Source organism: Vigna unguiculata, chromosome 3 (genome assembly GCF_037176805.1).
Source record: "Vigna unguiculata cultivar grain cowpea cultivar isolate G323 ecotype 2 chromosome 3, ASM3717680v1, whole genome shotgun sequence".
Classification (NCBI taxonomy): Eukaryota; Viridiplantae; Streptophyta; class Magnoliopsida; order Fabales; family Fabaceae; genus Vigna; species Vigna unguiculata.
Window position 1 is genome coordinate 28,174,925 of NC_140794.1, and position 26,699 is coordinate 28,201,623.

The following is a 26,699-nucleotide window of genomic DNA, read 5'->3' on the forward strand; positions in this document are numbered from 1 at the left end:
ATCAGAGAGAGTATGTATTTGCTGGTATAAATTTATCAAATGATGAATTATGAATGGATAATGTTATTTTTTTTTTACAACATATAACCTATTTTTTTTTATAATAATATGTAATAACAAAGTTTGGTTAATATGCAATATCAGTGTGTATATATATATATATATATATAAATGTCTAATTGATAATTTAAGCAATAGATGACTATAGAAAGCTATCACATATGAAATATCACCTGATAATATTATAGTAGTTTTTTAATTTTTTTTTACATAGAATAATAGTAAAGGTAATTGTCTTCTATATATATTTTAGTTAAATCAATCAAATAAACCATTCCAAATTTATATACTATTATTTTAATTTATACATTTTATGGAGCATTTTTATAATTATGAAAGTGTTTTATTACGTTAATATTTATTCATTCTAATTCGTAAGATATTTTAAGTAAAGTAAACATGATTACATAATAGTAGATTAATGCTCGTGTAGTTTATGAGAAAAAAAAATTAAATTAAATAAATAATATGACACTGTATAAAATTACAAAATAAGTAATTAAATTAATATAGTTAATAATGTAAGAACATAAATGATAAAGAAATATAATGAATAAAAAATTAAAAATATGATGATAAATTGAAAATAACTATTGTGCAATAATTAGTATTTAATACAAATATCTATATAAGATAATCCTTACTTTTATTCTTCATTTATACTTAAAACTACTATTAACATTCTTTTTCAATAAAAAAAGAATGTATAAAACTTTTCTCAAGATATATTTAATAAATATGTTTATTAAAAATTTATTTTAATCTTTTCATTATTTCAACATAATTCTCATTCAATACCTTTTCAATTTCTACAATTATATATATATATATATATATATATATATATATATATATATATATATATATATATATATATGGTGGATGTTAGTAGTGTTATAGGACCTATGGCCCCGATTCTTTTTTTCTTTTACTTTTTTAAATATAGTATATATTATATTAATGAAAATTAAAGTTGATAAATTTTTAATTTTTTTATAAAATATAATATCTAATATTAATAAATAATATATAAAATTAAATATAATAAACAAAATTATTGAGATTTTTTTTTTCTTCTTGTCTTTTAGGTTTCTTACTGCATCTTCACACTTATGTATATTTTCTTTTTATTTCTAACAAAAACAATAAATAGAAAGTTACACACCAATATTATTTTTTTGTTTTCATTTGTAAGATAAAACGAGTAACATCCTTTTTATCGTGAAATATTAATTTAATATTTAATATTTTTTTTCATCTTATTAGTTTCTTTTTAATTTTTTTATGAATATAAAAAAAAGTTATTTACTATATGTGTTTTCATAACATTTTTTAATTGTGATCACTTGATTATCGTAAATTTTCTTTTAGTAATTATTCTCTCAATTTTCTATTAAATTTTGTTAAATTATCTTTTAATCTTATTTTTTTAAAATAGATATATTGATAAAGAATAAAATAATACATTCATTTTCTAAAATGATAAAAAGAAAGATACTAGTAAAGATGAAACAATACATATTTACTTCTTCGAGTATTTTTATAGGTATGATCACAAACATGATACTAGGTGAAGATGAAACTATACATATTTACTTTTTTACATATTTTCACAAGCATGATATTAAGGATCTAGTTGTTAAATTAGAGGAACCTTTTCTTTTTCGTAACATTCAAAGAGTTACAAATGAGAAGTTTCATATTAATTCTTTAAAACTTATCTCAATAGAACTTTTTCAAATATGAGAATATTCAATAAGTGAAAGAGATGAAATTACATAAGTTTATTTAAATTGGATTTTATATCAAATACAACTTTGAACCTTTGGTGAAACATACAAGAAGATTACAATAATAGATTATATACTTTTGTTATATTAGTGACTATGATCAAATATGTAAATTTTGAGTATATTATTTTGTTTCCTTCAATTTTTTTTTATCAAGATCCGCCACTATATATAAAAATTGTAGTTGTTTATACCAAATTAAAAAATATAAGTATATATTATGGGACTGATGTCCCTAACCATATATATTCAGGATTTTCTCTTAAATAAGTTACTTTTAATACGAAGACTTACCTTACTAATATAGGTTGAGTAAGATAAAAATCGATTAAAATAGTATATATATAGTCATACATATGCACCATGAATAATTGACTCTAGACTCAATGATCCGGATATATACAATTAATATCATACTCATGGTAGTGTGCACCTATGGTGGTTTCCAAACTCTGCAGAGTTTGACCTTAAGGAGTTATCACCTAACCACTCACAGGATAAGCCACTTTCGCGCCTATGACTTGATCAAATCGAGTGGTTAGGATCTCCTGCATTTCTTCACGACATAACCTACTCTACTGTATTTGAACGTGAGTAGTATTAGAGAACGAATATCACCATAAAGAATCTTTATGCTAATGCATTCATTAAATACTTTCACTTAGAATTTCTTCATGAAATCCTATAATCCACATCTCATTCCATGCTTTCAAAAACACAATAAACTTAAATGATCTTTATCAATTAAGTATACAAACACATAAATCATTAAATTTAAAACTGGCTGATATTTGTTCAAATCCTGAAACAGTTGCCCAACGAATCCATTCTCTCACTTGGCGAAACACACGTTTCGACTAGCGACCAAAAGGGTTGCCCAACGAATATTTCACTGGAAGTACAAGGAATTAAGTCCCCAATAATTCGCCTAGCGAGAAATGCTCGCCCAACCAGAATTACTTGTCCAATGACTCCCATATTAGAGTTATCCTTAATTCATGATTTTCTATTTACTCACCCAACGAGTCTGCATAATTATGTAGAACAACAATTTCTGCATAATTATGTAGCTACAACCAATCCAAACCACCAGAGGATCCTCACAAACATCAAATTTCATGCAAAATCTCATTTCATTATCATCACCAGTGTAATTTGAACTAGCAAAACATAATAGATACAAACAATTTCTAAACCACACCCATTTCAATTTACACATGAATCTCATACATATTAAATATCAATTTCACAAGCCAATAACTAGATTTTAATCATGAAATCTATAAATCAAACAATTACACAATATCCAAGCAATATAATTAACTTCCCATACTTGCAATTGACTTAGACGACCTGTAGACCCCTCAGAAAGCTTACAATTAATCTAGGAATAAGATAAACATGATCAGTGAACATCCTTAGAACCACTGATCATTAGAGATTCTCATAGAAAACTTAAGATTCACATGCGATGCAAAAAGGATTACAACCATAATTGAAGAGAATTGACCAAGAAAATAGCAGAAACACAACTTACTCAATTTAAAAAACTGATAAGACATATTTGAAGATCTCGTCATAATGATCATTCTGGCAGTCGGTCTTCGATTTTTAAAAAGATGAACGTAAGTGAGATGTGATATTTTAGAGAGAAGAGAGAGAGTTCTAGAAAGAAAAATTCTAGAAAGATAAAGTATTTTCTAAATAATAAAATCCTTTTATGAATTTCTTGTTTATATATAATTTTTTTATTATTAAAGTAATAATAAGATATCATTATTTAAAAATATTAACGATCAAAAAAGAGGTTTTTTAGGTTCTCACACAATCCATTAAGTAATAAGGACTTATATCATTTAATCAAGTTTTTTTTTCTTGCAAATCTTAAACCATGCTAGAAAGAAATTATCATACTAATACATATTTAATTAAATTCATAAATCTTATAAGATTTAATTTTTCTTATACTACTTTCATAACATAAATATATTAGTGGTGTTGATTTCAGTAATCACCATTAACATATTAATATAATCAGTTTAACGTCAGTTATTTTATTATTTCATAAATTAATTATTTTTTTTGTGGACTAACTATTTAATCTTCAAGCATGATTGTTATTTTAATTAAAAAAAAATTATAATAATACCTGAAATATTTATTGGGTAATTTTTTTATCCGGTGGCGTATTCCAAGCCCAAACCAGAGCCCCGTGGAACACACACGCGCGCCACGTGTTTTCAGAAGTCACTCACAACAGAAAATCATTGAAAACCACCCTGCATCTTTTTTTTTTAAAATGACCCACTTATATTCATGCGGTTCCTTCTTATAAGAACGGTTAGTCCATTACTCTGCACACAATCGCGTCTCTTTCGCTTCTTCTTTTCTTTCACTCTCAAACCCTCCTTCTCTTCTTCTTCTTCTTCTACATCGGTACGCTTTTTCTCTTCGCTTCTCTCTCATCATCGCTTCACTGTTGCAGTGTTCTTTATTCGTAACGTTTTCAATCATTTGTTATCTTTTTCGTCATTGCGACGTTTCATCTGTTGTTCTTTATTTCATTTTTTTTATCGTTTCATTCTTTCTTATATTGCGTTTGTGGAGGTTCTTCCGCCGTTCTTTGTGTTCCGATCAGACTGTAGAGTTGTTGTTGTTGTTTGTTTATGTAACAAGATTTTATTTTATTTATTTTTATTTAGAAACGAAAAATTAAAAAAAAAAAATTTAGGTCTGACTGGTTTGAACTGATGATCATGTTCGATACTATATTTTGTTGTGATGGAAGCGAGTGTGCATGTGCCTTGTTCTTCTTTTAAGTATTATCATATAGATTGCTGGTTGGTTTTTAAGAACGAGTTTATTGTGTGTCGATCATTGTGATTTTCACTGTAGAGGTCGACGGTAATGGTTGTCATTTGAGCTTTATAAATACTGGTTGATGTATGAAATATGAAACGCTTTTGTTATGTGTGACTATATTTACACAACGCAGACACTGCTGTTTATTTTCTAATGTGACAGCGTAGTATAGTAAATATATATCCTCATGGGGTTGAACGATAAGCACAACAATGCTGATGGGAAAGACCCGGATTTTGGAGCAATCTTTATGTCAAATTGTGAGACTAAAAGACAATGCTTCAAAAAGGGACTATTTGGCCTCCCATCAACTGAAATCCAGTTTGTAGAGCAGGTTAAAGCTGGAATGATTCTATTCTTATATGAATATGAGAAGAGACAACTTCATGGTGTGTTCAAGGCTTCCTGTGATGGAGGTATCAATATTGTGCCTAATGCATTTGCGAAACTGGGGAAGCAATTTCCTGCTCAGGTAACAATTCAATAACCTCCTTTTATAAATTTCCCCTTCCATCGGAAATGAACAATTCCTTGTTCTGATTTTTGAGTGCGAGAGTTAATTTTTTCTTACTTTGATTAATGATTGATGTGGTGACCACACGTTCTCAATGATCTGATGTAGGTTAAGTTTGATCCAGTTTGGTTCTGTAAGCCACTCCCAGAAAAATTATTCCGTGATGCAATCAGAGAAAATTACTTTTCAGCTAACAAGTTTAACTTTGGGCTATCTGAAAATCAGGTCTGCTCTTGGTTAAAAATGATTGGTTTTCAAAAATAACGAGGATGATTTAGTTAAAGATTTTTAATTAATTTGCTGTGCAGGTCTATAAACTTATATATTTGTTCAGCAAGAGAAAGCTAGAACCAGAGCCCCCTGGTAGACCATTGTCCAGACCCGAATACTTGAAATCGGAAAGGTACCCTTTAGGCAATGTTGGAAGATCTGTTGATCATGGAATGCAAATTGAAAGAGGTCAAAGTGGGCTAGGTTTGGGTGATAACATATCACCTGTCATAATGCATAAACACCAAGGCGATTCTTTTGATTACAATGGTAAAGTTGAATATACTGGATTAAATGCAAGTGATATTAAGCGAGGAACGACTGCTCAGTTTTCTGCGGTGGATAATGCAAGTGAGTATGAGTATGTTTGTGACTATTCAGGATTAAAAGATGAAAGTAGGTTTATTGCATATGAGAATGAGGATTATATGGATATCTGTCACAGGCCAAACATCACTGATGGATACCCCAAAAGTCTATGTGATAAAATTAGGATTCATGGTGAGGGAAGCTTATCAATTAATGATAGGCTCATGGGTAATTCCCTTCCAGAGACGGATCAGAGGATGGTATTTTCAAATGATAATCCTGGTCAACGTAATTCCCATATCAATTCATCTGGCTTTTACAGCAATCCTATTTTGGAGCATAGTTCTTTGGTTCAAAATCAGCTTAGGTCAACTTCAACCATGATTCAACCAATGCAGGCACAGCTCTTAAGTAATACATGTGCAACACAAGGAAGTGCTAATTCTAAGAGGTCATCCCTTCTATATGACCCAGATGTTCCTGGTTTAAATTTTAGCCAGGCATCATCTTTTGGAGTTATGGATGGTTCTAAGCCAGTAATAGAAAGGATTACTCCTGTAAACAACTTCGGGAGGAATTCCCTGAACAGTCAACCATATCTCATCCATAATAATGAACTGAAAGACACGAGCAGGTGGCACCCTGTTGACTTTCAGAAGTCTGTTTTGTATGGTAGCAACAGGGATTTCATACCTCTCAATACGGTTCAAAATTCTGATCAGTTGGCAGCAGAATCTGTTGTTTCTGAGGCTTGCGATGATGTTCCGTCCTTGAAGTCTTTGTCATCCCCTATCCCACCAGATATTGGAAAGAGTAGCCGCAGTCTACATGAGCCCTTTCCTTCGTTGTTCCATAATCACCAACCATGGTTAGGAACCGAGTTTCATTCCACGACTTTGCAAGAAAACCCAAGTCATGAGATAACATTACAGAAAAGCAGCGAAACATTTAATCATGATATTTTATGGGCAAATGAGGGTCATTTCAAAGAGGATGATCCACTAATCTATGAATATGATATTGGATGTTATGGTGGTACTCAAAATAACAATTCTGGTTATGCAAAGAAAAAAAGTAGTGTTTTTTCTCGATTATCTTTTATGCAGGATATCAACGAACAAGATGGTCACAATGATTTCCATACTTCAGTTGATGAAGTGATGGAAAGGGTTCGGCAGAGTCACAACATGTGGATGACAAAAAGAATGCCGAAGCTCAAGCCCAAGCGCAACAAAGCTGAAAGTTTGAAAGATTATACTCAAAGAAGTAGTTTGAGGACGAAGGAGGGTGATTTCTCTGAGAACACCTTGAATGATCAAATTATCGATTCAACTACTGCAACTGTGGGCAATACTAACAAAGCAGCCGAAGTCACATGTTTTGTGGATTTCAAGCGGCGTAGCAAAGTCGGGAAACCTAGTGCTGGAAATGAGAATTCAGTGGTTGGGCAACAAAAGAGAAGAAAGTTGATCCGCCCAAATTTCGGTAATAGTTTAACTTCTGATGATAAGGTCATTGATCTCGATACTTCACAAAACTTAGGACTTGGAAGTTGTAATGTCGAAGATGTTAAGGAAAGCTGCTGTGCTTTGGTTCAAACTGAGGTAAACACTAAGGCAGGTGCTGAAGCAAGTGACATTATTAGTGAAATACATTCTGATGACAATAATAGTTGTCGTGCTAGGGAATATGGCAGCAGTGGTGGAGGAGAAAGAACATCCAATAGTGCTCTTGCTGTATTTAGTGATAAGTCAGAAGGTCTGGATAGCATTAAAGTAGATACTAATATTCAAAACATTAATGGTGGAACACATACCGAAGATAAGGAAACTAATCATGCCAGGGGATATGTCTGCGGTGAAGGAGGACAAAAAGCAACCGAGGGTGCTCTTACTGCATTTAGTGATGGATCAAAATGTCTGGAGAACGTAACCCACAATAGTTTTTCTTCAGCTTCTTGCAGAGGCGATAGATGTCATACCAAGAAAGGTTTATGTACGATGGATATTATAAAATCAGTTTCTCTGAACTCAAAGTCATCGTTCTCAATTTGTCAAGACCATCAGGTGCATAAGATCGAATGTGCTGGCGGAGGTACTAATGCTGACAAAGAAATTCCCAAAGAGTGCAGCACTATTACAGTTAAAGATGGTTCTGAAAAGGTTCTAATTGAAACTTCTGCTCCTATAAATGAAAGTTTACATGGGATTGATAGTTTAAAGCAAGTACATGCAGGTACAGACTCAATGTGTTCAATATGTGAAGAGCACGATAAGATCACTTCCTCTGGCAGAGGAAGTAATTCTACAGAACAATTGTCGAAAGATGGCAGCTCCTTTGATGGAGTTAAAGATGGATTTGACTGTTTACAGAACTCCAACATTGAAACTGGTGCAATTGTTCCTTCTTTTTTCAAGGAAGTCTTATCTATGACTGAGAGTAAAAAGTCAGTATGCTCAGATTCAGAATCACTGCCTTCTCTATGTCTAGAATGTGCTGGCAGGCCTATTAAGACTGAGGATTGTAGATCCTCCGTTCTTACTGAAGTTAAAGATGGATCGGACGGTTCACAGAACTGTGGCTATACTTGTAAGCAAAAGATGATTTGAGCCAATTGAAACCTCATTTCTAAGGTGTGGCTCCTTCCTTCCGTGGTACTCATGTTTACAATGGGTAAATCAAGTTGCTGATCCTTTTTTGCTTATCATGGTTTGAATTCCCCGACATTGAAGAGTTGGTTTTGTTAGCTGATACAGCGTTGGGGATTTCTTTTCCATGGGTTTCTAGCTTTTCTTTTCAATTTCCACTCACCAAAAAATGATGGCTTTAGTGTCGTCATCCACACGTCTTATTCTCTGATTTCACAGTTTGTAAGTTCTGAAACATCTATAGGATGTTCTGAGACTTACTATAGACCTTATTTTGGGAAGGTTTTGCATTTAGAAAAATTGTAGACATGCCTAAAAGTCTTGTTAGTGTTTTTTATCAGATGGTGAAATATCAATATCTGATTTTAGAACAAGTTCAAATGTTGAAAACGATTCGATTTTCACCTTGAAATAGATTAAATTCAATTTCTATCAAATGTTTTTAATGTTTTTTTATCCAGAAACTATTTGGAATAATTAAAAAAATACAGAGAAGTTTGTACGTCACTTTTATAAATTTAAGCATTTGTTTACGCTTAAATAAGTTGAGCGGTAATTTTCCTGTACCTGTTTATAATGTAGTAATAGCCATGCATGATCAAGAAACCGTGACTCCCACGGTCACTTTGATTCGCAATTATAGTATAAATCTTTATCCTCTCGATATGTGTGATTCACAATTATGTAATGGTGAGGGTGTTTTCTTGTTTACTTTTCCAATTCTATTCCTCGTGTTCAGAATTATTTCCCTTCTTCTTCCTTGCAATAAGAATGTTTATTGGTTACGTCTTCATTCAACCGTCAATCACGGCCAAAAATTCATCTTTGCGAAGTCCCATGGGCGTCAATATCCCCAAATTGTAGACTCGTGTGTGGCGCTACACCCTTCTATTCATAGTAACTCAAATTTTAGTACGATGAATTAAAAATTAGATACAAACAAAATTGGAAAAGTGATTGTAAAGGAGAAAAGTAGAAAATGGGAAAGAGACAAAAATAAAGGTGAAGTCGTCATCAGAAACCTATGCTGGTGTGCGTCAGCCAGGGGGAAAGAAAGTGCGTCTGTCGCTGAGTTACGACGAAGAAGGAAAAAGAAAAGGAAATCTAAAAAGTAAGGGTAACATGAGGAAATAGATAAATGAAAAAAAAACTTTAATTAGAAAATACATATCATAAACGATCCGTTTTAAAATTTTAAATAAAAATTAATTTTTAAATTTGAAGTCCCATCATTGAATTTTAGTTCTTACTATAATTATTTAATAGTTAAAAATATAAATTATATGATATATGTTTTAGAAGCTATTATTATATTTTTTTAAGATTACGAAGTACTAAACAATAGTTTAATGGAGAAACAATTTAAATGAAATTATGCTCAAATTATTTATAGTAACGGAGGTTGCAAATTAAAAATGAAATAAATAAAGATTATTATTTGAACTTATTTTATAAAATCCTAAAATAATTTTAAACTACCAAATAACAATTTATTAGTTAATTAACATTTTGAAAAGATTATGTTAAAATTATTTAGTTGCATAAAGCAATAAAAAATCTATTTGGCGATTAGCACTTTAAAAAAATGTTAAAATTATTTAAAGTACCAGTTAACATAATTAATACATAAACACATTGAATCAAATTACGTTAAACCTTTCGTAGAATTGCCAAAAAGAAAAAAAATTTCCGTGCCGATAATGTAATATTTGAACTTATTTTATTAAAATCCTTAAGTAATTTTAATACCAAATAACGTTTTATACCTTCAATCAGTTTGAATATACGTTAACGATTTTTTTTTTCGCATAAGCACTGTTTCCTATTTTTATTTTATTTACGTGAATAACACTGTATATAATTATTACTTTTAGGCTTTAGGTGGGAATTCGGTTCGCATAGAGTTGAATTATAGTCTTGGTTTTGCAATATTTTTTTTTTTCATTCCCCAGTTAGAATTTGGTACTCAGAACCTGAATTCTGAACTGAATTTTTTTTTTCATTTTTTATATAAATAAATTAGAATTAAGGTTTTTGTATTCTTTTAATAAAATAAATATAAGAGTTAATTTTTTTTTCTTTTTGTAAAAAATGTTACAGGTAAAATTTATTTAAAAAAAAATTTAGTATTATTTTTTATTTATTATTAGAAAAAATAAAAAGAAAAAATATTTTTTTTCTTTTTGAATTTGTTGATTTAAAAATAGATTTTGTATTGTGTAGTAATTTATTTTATGTGTAATTTGAAAATATAAAAGTCAATTTAATTTATTTTTTATAATTTGTGTAGTATTAATTATTTTAATAGATGTTTATAAATATTGAAATTATAGTTTTCTTTTAATTTTGGATAATTTTTAAAAATTGTATATTATAAACATTGCAAATTTGTAAAAAATAATTTAAAAATGAATGAAATAACTAAAATAATTTAAAACCATTTCATTATTGTATTTTAAATAATTTTGTTATTTGTTTTTGGTTTATGTAAAATAAGTAACAATAAAAGATAATAAAATAAATGTATCATTGAATTGAATCAAGTATAAATTTATTGAACACAATTAAAAGTACAACATAAACTAAGTGGTTTGATGTGGATCATCTAAGTGCAGGGTTATTATGACAATCAACGGTGGATCATCAGAGGGATAGGGGGAGCCACGGCTCCCCCAAAACTTTTTGGATTTTTTTAATATATATTTACATATATTTTTTAAATTATAATTATATATTATTTATATTAAGTTTATATTATGAAAAATAATAATAATAAATAAAATAATAAATGTAATGGAAATATTGATTTATAAAAAAGATTAGGATTTTGTTTTTGTTATAAAATTTTTCTACCATGTAAGTTATTATGAAAGTGTGTGAAGGCGAAAAAAATATGAAGAGATAGATTGAAAACAGAGGTTGAAGAACACATAGATTGACATTGAAATATACATTTACGTATGATCTCTCACATATCAAGCTTAATATCTTATAATGATTTATGTATGTTAGATTTATGATTCTTCTTAGGATGTTTATCCCAAATTAGTATAACCCTAATTATGATTTTAGGGATTCTTTTATGAAATTGGTATGAACCCTACTTATAATTTTTTCCAAATTAGTATAATCTTTAATTATGAAATTTAGGGATTTTGTGCCTATGGTAAATTTGGTAAAGTTTTGAATTTATACAGGAGAGATGATAAATTTATATTAGAAAGATTGTAATAAAGAGTAAAAGAATTATTTTTTTTAAGGAGGAAAGTTTTTGATAAAGGTGAAAAAAATTGCATCTACGTTAATTAAACTTGAGAAATTTCATGAGAACAAAAAATTCAAGACAATTAAAAACAAATATCTAAAGTTCCTAGAGTTACATATAATGAATTTAAAAATTCATTAGAACACAATCCGGGAAAATTATCTTCAAATTTCACAATACTCACCAAATAAAATTGATGAGGTACGAAGGACTTATCTAAAATGGTATTCATTGTTTGGTATTATGATATAATAATGAATGATAGTCATATTTTTCTGAATTCTTTTATTATGTGTGCTTGTTTTAAGTAGAAGAAATGAGAAAAGTAAATGAAGATATTTTTTTAACTATATATATATATATATATATATATATATATATATATATATATATATATATATATATATATAATATAATTTGGCACCCCCAAATTTTTTGTCCAAGTTTCGCCACTGATGACAATGATTTCTTGTGTGTCCCCTAGTTCTACAATAGGAACACTTTCTTGATTGTCTTCCTTCCTTAATGTCCATCTCAGTCCTAATTCTACTTGATTTAGGACGACCCCTCTCGCTCCTTTTTGTGGCAGGATGAGCCAAAACCTGTGGCCCTTGGTATGATGGCCAATATTCTTCATGTCTTAACTTGCCAAATAAATTGTCATATACTTCCATGATGACATCCAACTTATAATGGAGACTTATGTACATGCTGAAGTCGTGATGTGCATGCTTGCAAGCTGCAATAACATGTGAACATGGTAGATGTATTTTTTGAAACTTTCCACAATCGCACCACCTTTCATCTAATTTGACTACAAATTTTCCTGTAGGACGTACTTCTCTAGGATTCACCATCTCATCCACTTTGAATCTTGTGGTATTTCTATCAAATTCAATGGTGTGGTGCGTGTTTGACTTGGAGTCCGCATCTTGTAGGAAGTTGGTCGCATATTCAGAGTACACATGACCAACACTGATCATTGCAGTTATTTGCCTACCTCTTTTCGTGAAGTATGTGTTGCACCTAGTGTACGTGGCCAATATTATGGATGAAATTGGCAAATTCTTTGTCTTCTTCAGGACATAATTTATTGCTTCAGCCAGATTTGTTGTTACGTGACCCCACCTTCTTCCTTGATCATATGTAAGACACCACTGCTCCCTTGGAATTTGGTCTACCCAAGCTGCTGCTTCTAGGTTGTCTTCTCTAATGATGTTGTAGTAGTAGTTACAGCGTGACTCCGTCAATGCGTACACTACAAATATAATTATAAAAATAAATTATTTTCTAATAATGGGTGTGAATAATTAACAGGCAAAAAAATGAAAAAGACAAATTTACATGTAACAACTTACCCATATTGACGAGGTCCTTTTTCAGAGTTGTATTCTTGAATCTTTTTTTAAATTTTTGTGCAATGTGTTGAATACAAAACACCTGCACGTAGTTCCCTTCAGTCTAGTCCCTATTGGATCTGTTGAATGTTGCACTGATTGAATTGTGGCAGTCTAACATTAAGCATAAATTTTGTTGAGGCGTAATGTGTGTCCTTAGGTTTTTAAGGAAAACAACCAAGCTTCGACGGTTTCAACCTCTACTATAGCAAATGCAATGGGGAAAATGCTATTTCACCCATCTTGTGCAACAGCTACAAGAAGGGTGCCCCTATACCTTTCGTAAAGGAAGGTTCCGTCCACTTGCATATTGGTTTGCAAAATGGGAAGCCATCAATGCATGGTTTGGATGTCCAGAATACTCTTCGAAAGTGTTGTTGGTTTTCTAGGACCTCCTCCCCATTTGTAATTGGACTGGTTTTCAACTTGTATACAAACCCAGGCAAATAAGTTTGCATGACTTGTAGTAGGCACAACAATCGGTTGTAAGATTGTTCCCAATTTTCGTACACATCTTCAATTGCTTGCTGTTTCACCAACCATGCCTTTCTGTAGGTTGTGTTATATCCCATAGAGGATTGGATGGAAGAAATTATTGTTGCAATTGGTGTGGATGGGTCTGACTCTAACATTTGTGTTACATGTTGAGATATTATTCTTCAGCCCAGGTGCCTATGGTCTTGCGTTATGCGTTGTGTGGCATATGTGTGCACATCTTCAACCTTTCTAATTTCTCACACTTGGTCCCTTGTACGTAATATTGCTTGACATTTCCAATGACACACCTATTGTACACATTGCACCCTTAACCTTGTTGTGTTTGAGTGTGGTTTTTTAGGTGCAATGGTTTGTTATGTGGTACCTATTTAAAGCATCTAGAAGTTGTTCCTTTGTTTGGAACCTCATTCCTTGGGTTAGTGTACCAACTTCGTGCTCAAAGTTGTCATGCAACATTGTGTGATGGTCATATGCGTTTGGGAATTCCTGGTATGGGGTTTGGTTGTATTCTTCATATAATTCGAAGTGTTGTTGTGGGTTATATGGGACATGTGTCTGAGGGTGAGGGTGTTGTTGTTGTATGGGGTGGACATCTAGGGTTTGGTCATGGTCATCATGTTGGTCAAAAAGTATATTGTCCTCATCTTCAATAAACGCGTCTAAGGATGTTGTAGGTAGATCTAGGTTTTCAACTTCTACGATAGTGAGAGGAGAGAACCTTTGGGTGTTGTGATGTGCGAGAGTTTAAAAAATATTTGAGGTAGACGAATCGATTAGTAGTTGAGTATATGACTGTATATCATTTCCCCAGTCCCCTAGGTAGATAGTGTTAAGGTCAAATAGTTCTTGTTGTGGTTCAGTGTTTGGATGTGGATGATGCGCATCAAAATGTGTTAAAGAAATATTTTCAGAAGGTCTTGTACCTGAGTTGTAGGTGGTGCAGAGTTCAATAGATGTAACAGTTGGGGTGACCTGTATCATGTTGAAAGCGCCATCCAAGTCATCGTCATCTTGGATTTGAGTGGTTGTGTATGTCACATGTTGGCCACAAACTTTAGTTGGAAATTTAAAGTGAATGAGTGAAACTCCATCCCTTGGATCTCTATTTGCCTTGTCCATTATTATGCAAATAAGTTTGGAGAAGCCGAAACCTTTATGAATGCGTATCATGATTGTCTTTGTAGATGCAAAGTAGACACCAGTTTGAGCGTCACTGATGATTTCTCCATCGTCGTATACATAAACAAACATTGATCCTTCCATCTTAGGTTGTGGTTTAACATGATTTTTGATGATTTTTCAAAGTAAAGAGAAATTGCAAGATTGAGATTGTGAGTTTAGAATGTGGTGGTGGTCTTTTATACCGAAATTAAAATTATCATGTCACTTTCTATTATGTGAACATGTGACTTGCATGAGAGTCAATGTTATCATGTGAGTGACACAAGCTTTTATGTACTCATGTGATTGACACGACTTCTTATGTATCCATATGACTGACACAAAGTATTATGAACCCATGTTACTGACACGACCTCTAATGTTAGCATGTGACTTGACTACATTTTATAAGAGATTAGCATTTCACCACCCCCATTATGTAAGTTCAAATTCATTGAAATTAAAACTTGCATACACATTTCATGAAGAAGAACATCATAAATAAAAATACATACTTTAAATAAGAAAATATAAACCTTTGTCTAAGTTGAAGGACATGTTGAAGTTATTAGAAAAATCGAAATAAACTTCGTCAGGGATTGCATTGTTATGCCCTGTTGTAATAAAGGCCATTATCTCAATTGGAAGATGACATGCTTTTGTTGTTCCCATGTAAAAAATAGACTCAACATCGTCATCTCCACACATCGTACAAGATCGATAGTGTGTAAGGTCGCCCGATATGAAGATCGCTAACCTGTAACGTAAGTCTACTTCATAGTCGGCTAACGTTGCACCATTGAATTCCTTGAGGATTGCTTGCTTAAGTTGGGACAACGTTAGTATTTGTTGCAGTCAGGGAAGAAGAGTCAAAGATGTATGATTTCACAAGCTCGTGTTAGGATGCTGGGACTAGAATGAAACAATTAAGCTCCTTACGAATGATGATGTTCGCGACATGATTGCCTTCTTCCTTCCACTCCCACATGATCTCCCAATGAAGCTTTCAGTGACCCTCCATCCTCCTGAAGGTGAGAATTTTGATGCAACAAACTCAGTTGCAGCCAATAATGTCGATGACTAAAGCTTAGTTCTTTATGTGTGTAGGGAGGTCTCAATAATATGCTTAGTAATCTTTATGATTAGTAGTTAATTTCCATTAATGACTTCAGTGTGTGCAATGTAACAAAGTATTTCTATTTAATTGAACTTTTCTTTAAGTATTAAGTACTTGTTTTTCGATGACATTATCTACGAATTAATATTTGTTGTCGTATCTAAAACTTATGTCATTGGTTTAATTGCATAAAACACTATAGAATTGAGTTTAAATAATATATTTATCCCATCATTAAGACCACAAATAAAATTTACAAAGTCATTCGCTTTACTTCATTCTCCACCCTTTTTTACTACTAAGCACCTATTGTATGGTTAATTTTTGTTCACATAAATAATATTTTTTGGTATTCACGAATTTTTGTTCTTTGGGTCCAACTTCTGAAAAAATGTCTGCACTGTGTAGTCACCCTCATAGAAGCTTTAGTCGGCATCAGGCTGTGCAAATAACGTGTAAGATGAAGTCTGTAAATGTCTTTGCACATGACAAATTGTTAGATTCACATTAATGACCAATGACATGACAATGCACCAACCTCAATCTAAGGGATGTGATTCGTTTGAGTAATCCAATGACTAAATTTTCCCTTGTGAAGTCTTGCATCGTCTATAAATGTTTAATGTTGTTGTTTTCAATTCTTGTTATCGACAGAAACCTACAAAGAGTTAAACAAAATGTTGCTATGAAGACAACAAGAGCACATGGCTGCATACATTTCTTCTCAGGTATGTCAACTTCATTTCTTATTAACACACCTAAGTTTTTATATATTCACATATTTTACTTCTTTGTTTAGGACATGGAAGGGGGCATTGTGTCGTCTTACTGTCACTCTATGCCTGAACCTCATCTAACTATTGTTCTTGTAATACAAGAAGGAAAGGTTTGGCGGTGTGGCTAAATTGAGAAATCTAAAGGTTGACCACGATTTAGTGACTGCTTTGGTAGATAGGTGGAGGCCTGAAACACACACATTTCATTTTCCAACTAGAGAATGCACCATAAACTTGGAAGATGTGTTACTTCAATTGGGGCTTTGTGTCGATGAACCCCCTATCATTGGTCTAACTATGTTGGATTGGGACGAGAAGTGTGATACCTTATTGGGTATAGCACCGATTAAGGGGGAATCGATTGTCGGTTTTATGATCAAACTAAAATGGTTAGGGGATAATTTGTTGCCTATAGATGAAAATTTCAGTATTGAGGTCATTCATGCACATGCTAGAGCTCTTATATTAGGGCTGATTGGAGGGTTTTAATGCCCGATAAGATTGGAAATAAAGTATATTTAATGTACTTGAACTATTTGACTAATCTTCGAAGAACCAGAAGATATAGTTGGGATTCAGCGTGTTTGGCTGTCTTGTATAGGAAGATGTGCAAAGCAACCGATGGACGTGCGAGGACTATGGATGGATGTGCTTCGTTGTTACAATCATGAGCATGGTTTCAGATGCCTTTTATTGCACCCATTTTAAGAGTTTCACCAACTTTCCCGCTAGTTTGCCGATGGAGGGGCGGTCGAGTACTAAACTATAGAAATGTCTCCCATAATGATTTAGTGGGATACCGGGTAAGGATAAATCACATGCAATAAAATCAGGTAACATTTAACATTTGTATAGCGATAAGTGGTTCTAAATGAATGACTAACATTTTCAATTATTGTTGTAGTTTATTTGGGTTCTTATGAGGGTTTGGGCTTTATTATTGTTGTTGAAGCGTATCGGGACCAAACGATATGGACGTCATGCACAACTTGAATTTGTTTCAACTATCACAAGAGATCCATGAAGAACCCAACAACCTTGATCATCTACGTCCATGATCCATATGCAGAAGCATCATCATCTCTTGCACATTATGATCATCAAGCAGAGGAGGATCACGAACCACAACCTTCACACATAAAAGAATCTAGACCTGAAGTGCGTAAGAGGAACCCCACCAGAAACATGTGTCGACCATAGTGTGGAACTGGACACCACTACGGTGATTAAAAGGACAAAGATGTAGTTTAATATTTTATTACATATGAAATAGGTCGTGTTTATGTGTTTGTAAGAGTTTACCATGTTTAACACAATTTTGAAGATCAGTAATGGACAAATTTAATCATTCCAAATGCTTCATTGATAACTAGCGAACAACAATTTCTTTAGATAAACTCAACAAGTTCAATGATCTTAAAGACCAATGTTAAAACATATAAAAAAACTAAATAGGTACAAAGTTGTCACACTTCTCAACTTTCATGAAGTTAACATAAAGATATTGTTGCCGTTGGGACCATCATTGAGTGCCACTGAATGACATGTTGAAGATCTTCGTCATTCCTTACAAAAAGGAACTCATTAATGCCTTCCGCAACAAATTTAGGAGGGACATGGTACCATTGATGGCTTAGTGGGGGCTCAAATAGTCCCATCAAATGACTTCTTATGATGATGCGCATATGGTTAAGAGTAACCCCATTTGGAATTCTACATAAGGAGAACCTTCCATCTTCAAAATCAATAGCAACATTAAAAGAATTATATGCATTCAAATCCTCAAATAAAATCATTTTTACTTATTATACTAGAGCACTCAACAACTTTCAAACTAAGGAACTAGAACCTTAAATAGAAATGACTACCTTCACATGGATAGCGTGACAAGAAAAATATTTACTCTCACCACTGTAAAAGCTGGCTCATCTTTGAAATAAATGGCCTCACTTGCACTTTCTAATTATGACAAGACTTGTCAACTTTATTGGGAAGTGCCAAAGCTGATTAATTACATTACACTTCTAAAAGGTGACAGATACTTCAATTGGATAACGTACCAATTAAGAAATTTACTTTGACCATTGTAAAAGTTGACGCATATTTGAAATAAATGGCCTCACTTGCACCTTCTAATTATGACAAGACTTGTCAACTTTATTGGGAGGTGCCAAAGCTGATTTATTATATGACTCTTCTAAAAGGTGACAAATACTTCAATTGGGATAACGTGCCTATTCAGAAATTTACTCTCACCACTGTAAAAGTTGGCGCATATTTGAAATAAATGGCTCACTTGCACCTTCTAATTATGACAAGACTTGTCAACTTTATTGGGAGGTGCCAAAGCTGATTTATTATATTACTTTTATAAAAGGTGATAGATACTTCAATTGGGATAACGTGCCAATTAAGAAATTTACTTTGACCACTGTAAAAGCTGATGCATATTTGAAATAAATGGTCTCACTTGCACCTTTTAATTATGAAAAGACTTGTCAACTTTATTGGGAGGTGCCAAGGCTGATTTATTATATCACCATTGTTATAATGTGCTAAGGAAGATATTTAATTCAGAAATTTACTCTCACCTTGCAATTTGGACAAGACTTGTCAATGCTATTGGAATAATGTGCGAATAAAGATACATAATTTGACCACTTGAAAAGCTGACAGATATTTCAACACATGGTCGTACACAATGAATTCATTAATGGTTTCACATGTAACCTGACACTATGATAAGATGTGTGCACTTTATTGGGATACCAGGTCATGTAAACCTTATTTGAATCCATAGCAAGACCTACAACTACTTTCCTTATAAATACATAAACTCCAAAAACAACTTATTGTACTATGCTATTGCATAACAAACCAACTCAAACCACTATCAAAATATCAACACATCCAATTGTTTGACATGGAACACTTTGGCATCAACACCCAAGAGAACTATTCAAATTCCTATCTTGTAGCCTTGTTTTCCAATGGCCAAATGATGCAATGTGAAGATGGTGTGAAGTTCCAATGTGAAAGTCCAAAACTCTTTCGCATACCAGAGAATTGCACATTCAACATTTTGACTCGGAAAGTATGCTCAACTATAGGGTTCCAAGCATGACATCCATCAATAAGTTGTACTTCAGAAGACCACATTGAAAGAAGATGGAGCCATTATGTATGATGCTTGTCAACACCCAATTTCGTTCAGAGGAATAAAAATGCTTAAAAAAAACAAAAAATAAGTGTTAATTAAAAGGAATAAAAATAAATTATCTTAAAAAAAATTAAATAATAATAAAAAGGGATTAAAAAAGGTTTCTTTAATTTATGTTTTTTTAAAGTTAAGTAAAATAAGCTTTTTATTTTTTAGATTAAAAAAGATATTATTAATTATTAATTATTTTTCGTTTTGTTTAATTAAAATAAAAAATAAAAAATTAAAATAAAATAAAATAATAATAAAATAAAAAAACAGTTTGAAAGATGGGAGGAAACAATTTTCTTCTTATCTCAACTTCTCTACTTCCACTCCTACTCATATTCATGCATTTAGTTTTTCACGTATGATGGTCACAAAAAAGAAAACACGTTGTTCATCATCATCACCGCACAGTTTTCCTCTCATTTTATTGTATCCCTTCCACTCACGAAAGGGAATTTTCACAACAAAAATGAAATAAATCCTCCATCTATATGATTGATTCACACAACATTTCATTCATCTATCATCATTACCATCCACCCTCTTCCTCATTAGCATTAACGCCTGAACACTACGCTCTCTCTGGTTTTTTCTCACACAAAACCCTTAAATTGTCAAACCTTTGCTCTCAGCTTGCGCTCTCCTTCATGCTCACCGACGAGGTTCTCCAATATCTTTCCCTCAGTTGTGATTCTCTTTATTTATTTATTTTGATTGATTTGTGTTTGGTTGTTTTAATTGGGAGTTTCTTCCTTCTTGTGATTATTAGTTTGAGTTCATGCGGTTTTAGATTTAAATGAATTGGGTGGTGTTTAGGTTTGTGATTGAGTGAGTTTTCTTATTATTATTATTATTAGATTTTGGTTTTAATTTGATTCTGGTTTGAGTTTTTAGTGTCGTTTCTTTGCTGCTGGAGATTCGGATTCATAATTTGTTTTGTAGGGGTGGTTCTTGTAACATCCCATCTGGATATTATGAATTTAATAAAATAAAAAGAAATAATATATCAGCATCATTTATTTCTTAAAAGGAAGAATAATAACGTCGCAGTTAATAATACCTCATTTCCCAAAACGCGGGAAATTTAACTCTTTATTTCATACATCGAAAATGAAAATTTAGACAAGTATTCGTCAATTATAAAATAACAAGTCCAAGAACATAAATGTTTACAACTGATTCAAAATCATAAAATAAAATCCCCAAGCTATCCCCTCTCCGTAGCTAAGCCTCACCAGCTCCACCTGCATCATCACCTGCTCATGTGTACCGCGTACATGATCATCGCCAAACACAAGCAGATAGGGTGAGCTAACAGTTAAAACATACAAGAATATATATATATATATATATATATATATATATATATATATATCAATATGCACATACATGTTTTACCAATACGATTAATATAACAACAACACCAATTCCTTATTTATACGACATGGCCACCACCATGTCAAGTATCCTTTATTTTCCCATAGAGTCTCATTCTATTTCCATCACATGGCCACCACCATGTACACCGATGCACCTAATGGAAGGCACGTTACCTTCCCTCCACATGGCCACCAACATGTATATTAAGTACATCAAGGAACCTCGTTCCATTTCCTTCACATGGCTACAACCATGTTAGCATTGATCTATATCTTCTATTGAGTATCTCCAGGTGCCTTGCTGCCACACCTATCGGCCACAACCGATAGAGCACATGCGGAAACCATGCTACGGATCACACATCGTAACGCCAGGTGGAGTTCCCAAATATGAACATAGTCCGTAATGTCCCAGGACTACTAAACTCGTCAGCGACTACTGAGGAGGGCAATCCATCTGGACCCATCCGGACTGGCCACAACTAGCACACTCACACCGGCACACTCGCCAACCCGAGCCACAACTCAAGGTTCCTCGTGTTCCTCTGCGATCTTGAACACACAACTCAAGGAAAGTCATTCCGGGCCACAACCCATAGAATGCCACGTGCTTAACCCCTATCCTGAGCCACAACTCGAAGATACGTCCCGGGCCACAACCCTTGGAACACCAGCAAGCCCACCAATGAGATATTCTTAGAAGCCTTATAGACCATGCTCTATAATTTCCCCTTCATCCCATTAATATAGCAATAACACCTGCCGTAGAAGTTTCTCATCCCCTTCACTCCCTTAAAATAGACTCCTTTGTGTAACCTGTCCAGCCTATCTCGCCTAAGCGAGATCATTCTCGCCTGGGCGAGATTCCCACTCGCCCAAAATTTATATACCTTGTCTAGGCGACGAGTTCAACAATAACCACCAATCTTCCCTCGAGATCTCGCTTAGGCGAGAGGGTCTCGCCTGGGCGAGATGTACTCCCGCTCAAAACAACAATCACCCTCGCCTGCGCGAGTTGTTCAACATACAACACAATCACATATGATTTCTCGCTTAGGCTAGTCTCACTCGCCTAAGCGAGATGAGCCCTCGTCTAAACCCCAAAACTCTCCGCCCGAGCGATGACCACGAGCAGATTGAGGATTCGCGTCCTTGCATATCTCGCCTAGGCGAGTCTGACTCGCCTGAGCGAGAATTACAGGTTTTGACGCTGTTTCACGCACACAACAGCACAGGTTCATCCAAAATACACTCCAAATTCATACCATTGCAATTATCACAATCCCACTAATCATACACGCGTAATTTAACACTGCAACAGACCCCCCAACAGCCCCAAACATGCATAACCACAACATAGACAGTATAACCTTATTATCTTCATGCTTTTTGACCAAAAGTTTAATAAAATAGTGCCAAAACCCATAACCCTTAAAATTCACTCATGTGCAGCACGAAATTCAGAGTACAAAACCTATCAGAATCACCAGCATATGATGGTTAAAAAAAAAGAATTCGGGTTCAACTCCCCTAACCTGAAAATCCCTTGCTTAACTTGTGAAATTGGGAAATTTCCTTTGATCACCAAAGCTTGCCTTAATCCACCACTTCAATTACCCTCAATACTTAACTCCTAACTCTCCTTTCACTCCAATTCTCATCCTCTTTCTATAGCTTCAGAAATAGGCTTCCAAAACCCTATTCTCCTCTCAAATTCTGCCTTTTATAGTTCCTTCTAATTTGGTTAATAAAAAAAACGGGAATTGGCTTTTATTTCTATTCAAGGTCACTTAATAGTTTTTCAGCCCCTTTAGCTACCCCCTTCTGCTAAGGTCCCTCTCATCTATTCATATTCAGCCACACACTAAAGTTTAAGCCAAAAAGAGTTAAATTTAACTCACCAAGGTTTGAACCCATGACCTTCCCAATGCCAAGTCAAAGCTAACCACCAGGCCAACTTATGTTTCTTGCTAACACACACAACTCAAGCATTATCTCATACAAAAACGTGGCCCCACATATTATTAAAATAATAAAATCAAACAACACGTAATTGGCATATTTAGGACTCGAACCCAAGTCTTCTCACATAACCAAAATACTCTCAACCACATGAGTTAGTACTTTTCCACATCATACTTAACATAATTTAATGTCATAAATGCACTAGCCTCCCACATTTATTAATTATTTATTTATTTAATTAACTAAATTCTGCGGGTCTTATAGTTCTGAGTGGAACGAAAAATATTGTTGTTTTTCAATTGGACGAAGAAGTGTGGAATGCATATTTTAAGTTTTTTTAGGTCTCGCTTAATGAATTTAATAATGGATCGTTTTGAAACCAGTGGGTATGGCAAAAGAGTTGAATTCAGTTTTGGTGATTTTAATTAGGAGTCAATCAATGGATTTGGGAATTTTATTTTTGTTTAATGATAATCAAAGTTTTGTCTTTCAATTCTATGTCATTTCTGAGTTGTGATGTTGGTTTCAATTGATGTTTGATTTAATTGTGTTCGGAGCTATTTAGTTTTTGTTGATACAATTCTGTGAACGAAGGAAGTTGAGTGAGGTTCATTGGTACATGGAATCCGAATTGACTTAATTCTATGGACTAAGAATTTATTTTCAGGTCCAAGTTTTGAGAATGCGGATTTAGGGTTTGTTTTTCTTATTTTGCTATTGGCAGGGATTAAAGATTAATGCATTTAAAATCTCGGAAACATAATATTGGTGCATGTAATGGAATGGTGTATGGGTGGGTCCCATTGTATTGTATATAATATGATTTTGAAGGCATGCAAAATGTTATTTCTAGGTTTTACATGTGCAAGAAGCAAAGTAATTTGGATGTTGTGATGGGGTGCCATGTAGGTCTTTAATATTACATGATGCAGACTCACTTTATTTATTTTATATAGTCTGATAAATTCAGTTTCATGAGATTAAATGGTTGATTCCTTAATACGTTTTTAGGGTTAAATATGTTTTTGGTCCCTTAACTTTCAGTGAATTTTGGAATTAGTCCATTTCGAAATTTTGGACTAATTTAGTCCTTCATCTTTTGAAATACGTGAATTTAGTCCTTTTAATCAAATTTTGTTAAGTTTATTTGACATTTCAAGCACGTTTCATAATAGTATTTGACTTAACATTAAAACAAAAATGTGTCAAAAAGTATAAACAACTCAAATACAATCCTGAAATGTGTATAAAACATCAAATAAACCTAACAAAATTTAATTAAAAGGACTAAATCCATGTATTTCGAAAGATGAAGGACTAAATTGGTCCAAAGTTTCAAAATGGACTAATTCCAAAATTTACTGAAAGTTAAGGGATCAAAAACGTATTTAACCCACGTTTTTATTATGCACATTTGTTAGCTTTTTTCAGCTAGGAATTATGTCATAGATTATTTTATTTATTTATTTATTTTTGTTGTTAATTTTTATTTAATTTTTTTATATGATTATGTTTAGTTTGGTTTTCTTTAATTTTAATTTTTTTAAATAAATTTAATCACGAGCCTTATTTTTAACATTTTCTTGTTTAATATTTATAAAAAGTTTTGGTACTTATACGGTCGTTTGGATCGTCTAGTATCTGATCTTTTTATTCAATTTTTTTAGAAGGATAAATCTTTGGTGTCTAATCGACCGTTCGCGTCGCACAACACTTCTTTTTACAATACAAAAATTATAAAAATATGTTTTGGTATATAATCAACCGCACGCATCGCACGATACTTCTTTCTAAAAATACAATAAATCATAAAATAGTTTTAGTGTCCAATCGATCGCACGCGTTGCACGACACTCATTTTAAAAAAATATAAAAAATCATAGGAATATTTTGGTGTCTAATTGACCGCTCGCATTACACGCAACTCTTTTTAAAAAATACAAAATATAAAAAATGTTTTTGGTGTCAACCCGGCCGCACGCGTCGCATGACAATTATTTTCAAAAATGTCAAAAGACAACTTTAAAATATTAAATATTCTAATCAAGTTTTATCAAGAACTACGTGATCCTTGATTCTTCATTGTGAATGGAGATACGTAGGATCAAGGCAAGTCCTTATCAGGTTCACTTCCCAAAAATCAAAAGGTTTTTCAAATCATTTTCAAATAGTTTTACAAAGAACTACGTAACCCTAATTTCTCATTTTCATGAGAATACGTAGGACCAAGGTTAATCCTAGTCAGGTTCTTTTCACTCCAAATATTATTTTGTTCAATATTTTATTATTTATGGGAAAAATAACTATTTAAGATAAACACATCTCTTTTGCAAATTTAATTAAAGGTACTGCCTTTGGGTGGACATTGTAGGGTGCTAATACCTTCTCTACGCGTATCCGACTCCTGAACCCTAAATTTGGTTTTTGCAGAATTTATTTTATATTTATGGTTTTCCATAGTTTTCAAACCAATTTCTTTTTATTTTGTCGTCCCGTCGCCGTTTAGGTTGCGACACATGGCGACTTCACACCTATGTTAAGGCACAAGTGAGGAGACAATTACATCCTTTACTCTTCACCTCTTTTTGTAATCAGACTTCATTCTACATGTGAATAAGTGTCTATCGAGGCACAATCATGCATTTCATTATCTCAATGGTGTGTCATGCATAGCATTTATTCTATATCATACATCACATCTCATGAGAATAAGGTAAACATGCATTTCATTGTGTCATTTGATTGTATTTCATGCATGAAGTTTTAAAATAAGTGCATCACATTTTCATACTCATATCATATGAATACATGCCTCCTAAGGCACTAATAAATCTCATGTAGATTATTCAATTAGTCGTATATCATGCATGGTATTCCTTAATCGCATCAACATATAAAGTAAATAAATGCTTCTTGGGGCATATAGCTTTTGTAAACACTTAGCATGCATCCTCATGTCATCTTGCATAATACATTCATATTGTGAACATATGCATGATGGGTCTCATGCATCACATGGATTTGGTTTTTGCATTCATTAGTTCATGCTAATAAAATAAAGAAATTGTGACACCTTAAAGGACTTGTTGATAAAGGATCATGGAGAATTTGGGAGAAACTCATGAAGCAACGAAGATAGATATTCAACAATTAAAGGAGCAAATAAGTGAGATTTTAGAAGTCATAGAGGCACTAGAAAACTCTGGAGAGACTTCCACTCAACAATATCAACAAAAGGTTCAGGAAACCCAAGTTTTTCCTCCACACAGTCTTCCTCTGAATTACACTTCATCTATTGGATTTGACTCAGAGAAAAAAGATGCAAGCTACATGGTTGCAACTCATGATACGAAGGAGAATGAACCTAGGATATCCACCTTCACAGGCACCCAAGGAATTGTTCAACCAGATGTAGTACATGTCTCAATGGAAAAACAACTCGAGGTGAAACCTTCACCTCATGTCACTAAACCTCTGATT

The 26,699-nt window shown here is 32.9% G+C and overlaps 1 protein-coding gene and 1 pseudogene across 2 annotated transcripts; one reads left to right on the top strand and one right to left on the bottom strand.

The window, feature by feature from the left end:
* The first annotated feature begins 4,163 nt into the window (after positions 1-4,163).
* LOC114179339 (DCD (Development and Cell Death) domain protein) lies at positions 4,164-8,827 on the top strand. Of its 2 annotated transcripts, none has more exons than XM_028065656.2 (4): positions 4,164-4,286; positions 4,875-5,184; positions 5,335-5,451; positions 5,535-8,827. In XM_028065656.2, the coding sequence occupies exons 2-4, from the start codon at positions 4,900-4,902 to the stop codon at positions 8,412-8,414; spliced, it is 3,282 nt and encodes a 1,093-aa protein (XP_027921457.1). In that variant the 5' UTR covers positions 4,164-4,286; positions 4,875-4,899; the 3' UTR covers positions 8,415-8,827. The 2 variants fall into 2 exon arrangements, with proteins under 2 accessions (XP_027921457.1, XP_085526426.1); XM_085670300.1 differs by having other exon boundaries at positions 4,173-4,286; positions 4,846-5,184.
* Positions 8,828-10,394: 1,567 nt separating this feature from the next.
* LOC146887665 (uncharacterized) lies at positions 10,395-14,876 on the bottom strand (annotated as a pseudogene).
* Positions 14,877-26,699: the final 11,823 nt, after the last annotated feature.

What these genes read in the sequence shown, in the direction of transcription:
- LOC114179339 (XM_028065656.2), top strand. Translation starts at nt 4,900, where the DNA reads ATGGGGTTGAACGATAAGCACAACAATGCTGATGGGAAAGACCCGGAT. An exon ending in GGAAGCAATTTCCTGCTCAG is followed by an intron (nt 5,185 to 5,334) that starts GTAACAATTCAA and finishes GATCTGATGTAG; the next exon opens with GTTAAGTTTGATCCAGTTTG. An exon ending in TTGGGCTATCTGAAAATCAG is followed by an intron (nt 5,452 to 5,534) that starts GTCTGCTCTTGG and finishes TTTGCTGTGCAG; the next exon opens with GTCTATAAACTTATATATTT.